Here is a 4,535-nt window from a genome sequence, read left to right as displayed (position 1 = left end):
AGCCAGGGGCCAGGGCTGCGTCACCTCCGCTGGGACACAGGGGGCTGGGCCAGCCACAGTGTGACGCTTGCACAAGTTAGGTGTGGGCTGGCCAGATTTTTGCTGCTCTTGGGGTCTGTGGTGTGTGGCGAAGTTGGCCGGCAGGGGATGCCTGGGTGTGAGCAGTGTGCACATGTGTGTGTGTGCATGTGTGTGCATGTGTGTGTGTGCCTGTATGCCTCTTTGCCTGTGTGTGTGTGCGTGTGCCTATGTGCATGTGCATGTGTGTGTCTGTGCATATGTGTGTGTGTGCAAGTGTGTGCCTGTATGCCTGTGTGTGTGTGTGCACATGTGCATGTATGTCTCGGCTCATCCCTGCTTCATGGCAGATGCCACCTGCTGCATCCCCCAACACTGGTGTGCACGTTTCCTAATGGTCCGCAGGTCTGGGATCTTGCCCCAGCTTCTTGGAAGGAAGCAGACAGTCCCTGCGCTGGACCAGGGCAGGTCAGTCGTGTACTAATGGGAGGGGCCTCTGGGAAGCGCCCCTACGCCCACACCTGAGCCAGCACCAGCTGCCTTTCCCCACTGCACGGGAGCTGTGGGCAGTCTTGTCCTCTGAGGCAGTGGGGCTCGTGGCTGTCTATAGAAAGCAGCCTTTGGTGGCTGATGCCATGAGTGAGTTACAGCTGGTGTCTCACCAGACGCCCAGCCAGGCTGGCCCGGGTTCAAACAGGAGGCATCCAATCGGGTTCTTTATTACACATGCCTGGGGCACGCACATGATTCCTTTCACAGAAAGGAGAGGACCCCAGGATGGACCCGTCAAAGAGGTGGCCACCATGCACGTGGCCCTGCAGCAGGCCACAGGGCTCAAGCTCACCCTGGTTTCCAGTGAGTTGAAGGGTGGCGCGGCGTGGTCTTCCTCACACACAGACAGTGAAGGGGACAGTGGTGTTCAGGGCACAGGGCGGCACCACTGTGGCCTCTTAGTTCTCTGTGTTGGGTTGAGACTAGCAGGGACGCATGGGCCACTCCTCTAAATGCAGAGGACAGCAGCTGTGCACGTGTGCTGGAGTCTTGTGCAGGAGGCGGAGCCCTGGGGAGACCCCACCCCAGAGGCCTTCCAAAGCCTGAGGTGCTGAGGCTACATGACCCATGGAGCCCATCCCGGTCAGAGCAGTTGCCACTCACAGCCAGTTCCCCACTCCCTATGTGTCACCAAAGCCTCTCTCCTTCCCCATCTGGGCTGCACCAGCCCCACCCTACCCAGGGCAATGACCTAAGGAAGCCACCTGTGAACAGAGCAGGCCCTAAGGGGTCATGGCTGAGATGGTAGCAGAGTTGGCTTTAGCCTGGGGGCAGTGGGGTCTTACTTGGAAGGGAAAGCACAGTCATTGACTAATTTCTGTGTGTCACTCACATGGGTGGTGGGTGAGGGTCTGGGCTGGGTCTGAGGTGACAGTGCTGGGCTTGCGTCTCAGGAGGAGCCTCCGTCTGGCAGGCCCATCACTTGCAAGCAGGAACTGCAGGAGGGTCGAGGTCTGGAAGGGGCCTGGGTCCTGCACAGCGACAGACACCGTGAACTCAGCTAGGGAGCCCTGTCTGTCAGGGAGCTGGCATAAACGTCAGAGCTCTCTCTCCAGGGTCGGGGTCCAGCTGTCACCTCTCCCAGGTTAGGACGGGTGAGGGGCTGAGGTCAATGCCATGGCTTTGGACATGCCAGACCTTGAACCTGCTCCCTGGAGACCCAACAGAAGGAGCTCCTGGTCGGGCAGGCGTGAGGTATGGGACTGTCTGTCACCTCCCAGGTTGATGTCAGAGCTGGTTCCACACCTGTCCCAGGTGAGCCTGTGGAGCCTGCTGGCTATGGAGGTGGGGGCAGCATCCGGTGGGCAGGAAGGGCCAAGGGCCATGTGGCAGTGGGTGGGTGGTGGCTGAACCAACTGAGGCTGGCGGTGTAGACGGTGCTGCTGGGCGGATGGTGCCTACACCACAAACCCCTGTGGGGGTGGGGCCTCCCCAAGCAGGTTCAGAGCCAGGCAGTCCTTGGACCTGTTGCTGGGGTGAGTGGCCCTGGTTTCGCAGGGAGATGCCAGCCTGAGGTCCAGGGTGCAGTGGAAGGTGTGGCTGGGTGAGGTGGGCTCTGGGTGTAGGGCCAGCTGGCGCACACGCGTATCGTCCAGGCTGCGGCTGTGCTGCTCCTCACTGACCCTGCCTTTCATCTCCTGGATCTGCAGAGAGAGGCCATGGGGTGAAACCTGCAGACCCCTCCCACTCCCACCACTGCAGACAGCAGCCACACTGCTTGCGGCCACAGAGCCGCCCTCCCTGCCAACACCTGCCCTGTACCGCTGTGCATTGCCGCCTGCCCCAGACGGGCTCCCCCGGCACACGCTGGCCCTAGCCCTACCTGCCGACCTCTCATGGGTGCTGGTTCCAGGGGCCAGCCCTTTCCCTGACTCTCATCAGCGCAGCAGCCCACGCTGCCTCAGTTTCCCTAATGAGACATCTGTGTCCATCCCTCAGGCCTGCCTGTGGCCCTTTCGAGAGAGGGTTGGCATTTTCTTCCGGTGCATTTTGGGAGGCCCCCACCTTGCCCAGCTTCCTTCCCGGGGCCGTTTTCTGCCTTGTAGCTCAGTGGACCTGGACTCCGAGCTTTGTGTAATTTAGGATCAGGTCTGAGTGTGGCCCTTGAACACCAGCTCTGGGCACCTCAGGCATCAAGACCAGCCTCTTATTTTACATGGGAGGAAACTGTCACTGTCCGAGGCCCCATCCAGGTGGGCATCCAGTGGGCAGCATCATCACCCTTAGGTGACGCCTCCAACCTGAGCTTCTTGGCCACCGTGGCCCCTCAGATCTACACCACTGTGCCCCCCAGAGGTGGACAAGGCGCCTGGCAGCAGGGGGCAGGCAGCTTTCATCAATACATCTTTCAAGAGTTGGAGTCCCCGGCCAGTGCACAGGTGGCTTTGGGTGGCTGTCTCTTCTGAGGAGTGGCTGACCCTGGCTTGGGCTCGCCCCCACTGGGATGGTTCCACGCTTGCCAGAACCTGCAGCCTCCCTCCCTCCTCCAGTGCCCAGCCCTGCCCTCTTTCGATCCAGCATCCGATAACTAATCAGCCACAGCTGATTTTCTCTGTCTTTCCTGGGGGATTCTGGACAGAGCTGACCAGACAGGACCTTGCCCTACTGCGGTGGAGCCCAGGGTGTTGGGTGGGAGTTGGGTAGGGCAACGCGGAGCCCAGCTGGGAACCCTGAGCCCACCAGTCTCCACCTGGGTATGCAGGAGACACTGGCTCTGCCTCTCCAGCTCCTCTGAGGGGACCCTAAGGCCTGGGGCCTCTAGGGGAGTAGAGGAGCCCGGAGCAGCTCTGCACACTGGACCAGGCCCTGGTGGAGGAGGTGGACGGAGGGGGCGGGGCAGCCAGTGGAAGAAACGGCAGGGCAGCCAGTAGAATAAGGGGCGGGGCAGCCAGTGGATGGAGGGGGTGGGGGCAGGCAGTGGAAGAAGTGGTGGGGGCAGCCAAGGGATGGAGGGGGTGGGGCAGCCAGTGGATGGGGGTTGATGCAGCCAGTGGAAGTAGGGGTGGGGGCAGCCAGTGGATGGAAGGGGTGGGGCAGCCAGTGGATGGAGGGGGCGGAGGCAGCCAGTGGAAGAAGGGGGTGGGGCAGCCAGTCTGCTGCACAGCAGGTCACAGGGCCCAGGTGTTCGGGTCCTGCCTACAGTGGCCTGGTGACATTCAGGGCCTGGCCACCCCAGGCCCAGGCAGGACCCATCTGTCCCCACAGCAAGCTGGCTCACACGGCCCTGAGCTGAGGCCTCCACCTCCACCCACCTGCCCCAGTCCCTGAGAGCCTTGCTCCCTGACTTGCCTGCTGCATCTTGGGGGTCTCAGTCGAGGCACCCTCTGATAGGCCTAGGAAGGCCCCGAGGGCCCCTGGCAGGGGACCTAGGACAAGGTGGTGGAGGAGCAGAGCCCGAGGCTTCTGGCCCGTGGCAGGGATCCTACCTGGTATGCAACCTGAGTGCTGTGGCCTCTGGTCCCGATGTGGGCGCAGGGCTCCCGGCAAGCGGCTGTGGAAGGAGGCAGCCGTGAGCATAGGTGTCTGGGTCCTGCCTGATGTGCCCCCCCAGGGCGGTCCCCTGCAGAGCTGGGGGCCCAGGTTAGGCCGCTGCTTCTCCTAAGGCTCACACTGCCCCCTTGCCCTCAGTGTGGTGACTGCTTTCGCTCCATTCCCTGACCTCTGCTAAAACGGGCTCTTACTGTGTGGATGTGGGATTAGCACGGTGATTCCTGCTGGATTGCAGACCACAGAGCTAGAGTAAAACCTCAGAGATGGAGGCCGACCATCCCTTACTGGTGGACCAGACACTCCAAGTGCAACCGTGGTCACGGTGGGTTAGTGACAGAAACGCCTGGTCCTGGGTGATGTTGGGTGACCCTGGATGACGTTGGGTGACTGCAGGTGATGCTGGGTGGTGTTGGGAGGCCCTGGGTGATGCTGGGTGATGCCGTATGGCACTGGGTGACTGCAGGTGATGCTGGGTG

General features: G+C 61.8%; 1 protein-coding gene and 1 long non-coding RNA gene across 2 annotated transcripts in view; both read right to left on the bottom strand.

Moving 5' to 3' along the window:
• Positions 1 to 721: 721 nt before the first annotated feature.
• Positions 722 to 1,486, bottom strand: LOC116545054. Its single transcript, XR_004266170.1, has 2 exons — positions 1,403 to 1,486; positions 722 to 1,018 (listed from the first exon to the last, which is right to left on the bottom strand). It is a non-coding gene; the product is annotated as an uncharacterized LOC116545054 (long non-coding RNA).
• A 2,163-nt stretch (positions 1,487 to 3,649) lies between these two features.
• LOC116545068 (FERM domain-containing protein 1-like) overlaps positions 3,650 to 4,535 on the bottom strand; it is a 17,095-nt gene continuing 16,209 nt past the window's right edge. Inside the window, 1 exon segment of the mRNA XM_032271687.1 lies at positions 3,650 to 4,060. Within this exon segment, the coding sequence (XP_032127578.1) occupies positions 3,936 to 4,060 (125 nt within the window). The 3' untranslated portion in view covers positions 3,650 to 3,935.

This window comes from Sapajus apella, unplaced genomic scaffold (genome assembly GCF_009761245.1).
Source record: "Sapajus apella isolate SASKATOON/1434 unplaced genomic scaffold, GSC_monkey_1.0 scaffold244, whole genome shotgun sequence".
Taxonomy (NCBI): Eukaryota; Metazoa; Chordata; class Mammalia; order Primates; family Cebidae; genus Sapajus; species Sapajus apella.
The sequence above is the reverse complement of the archived record's forward strand: the minus strand, read 5'-3'. Positions and strand labels throughout refer to the sequence as shown.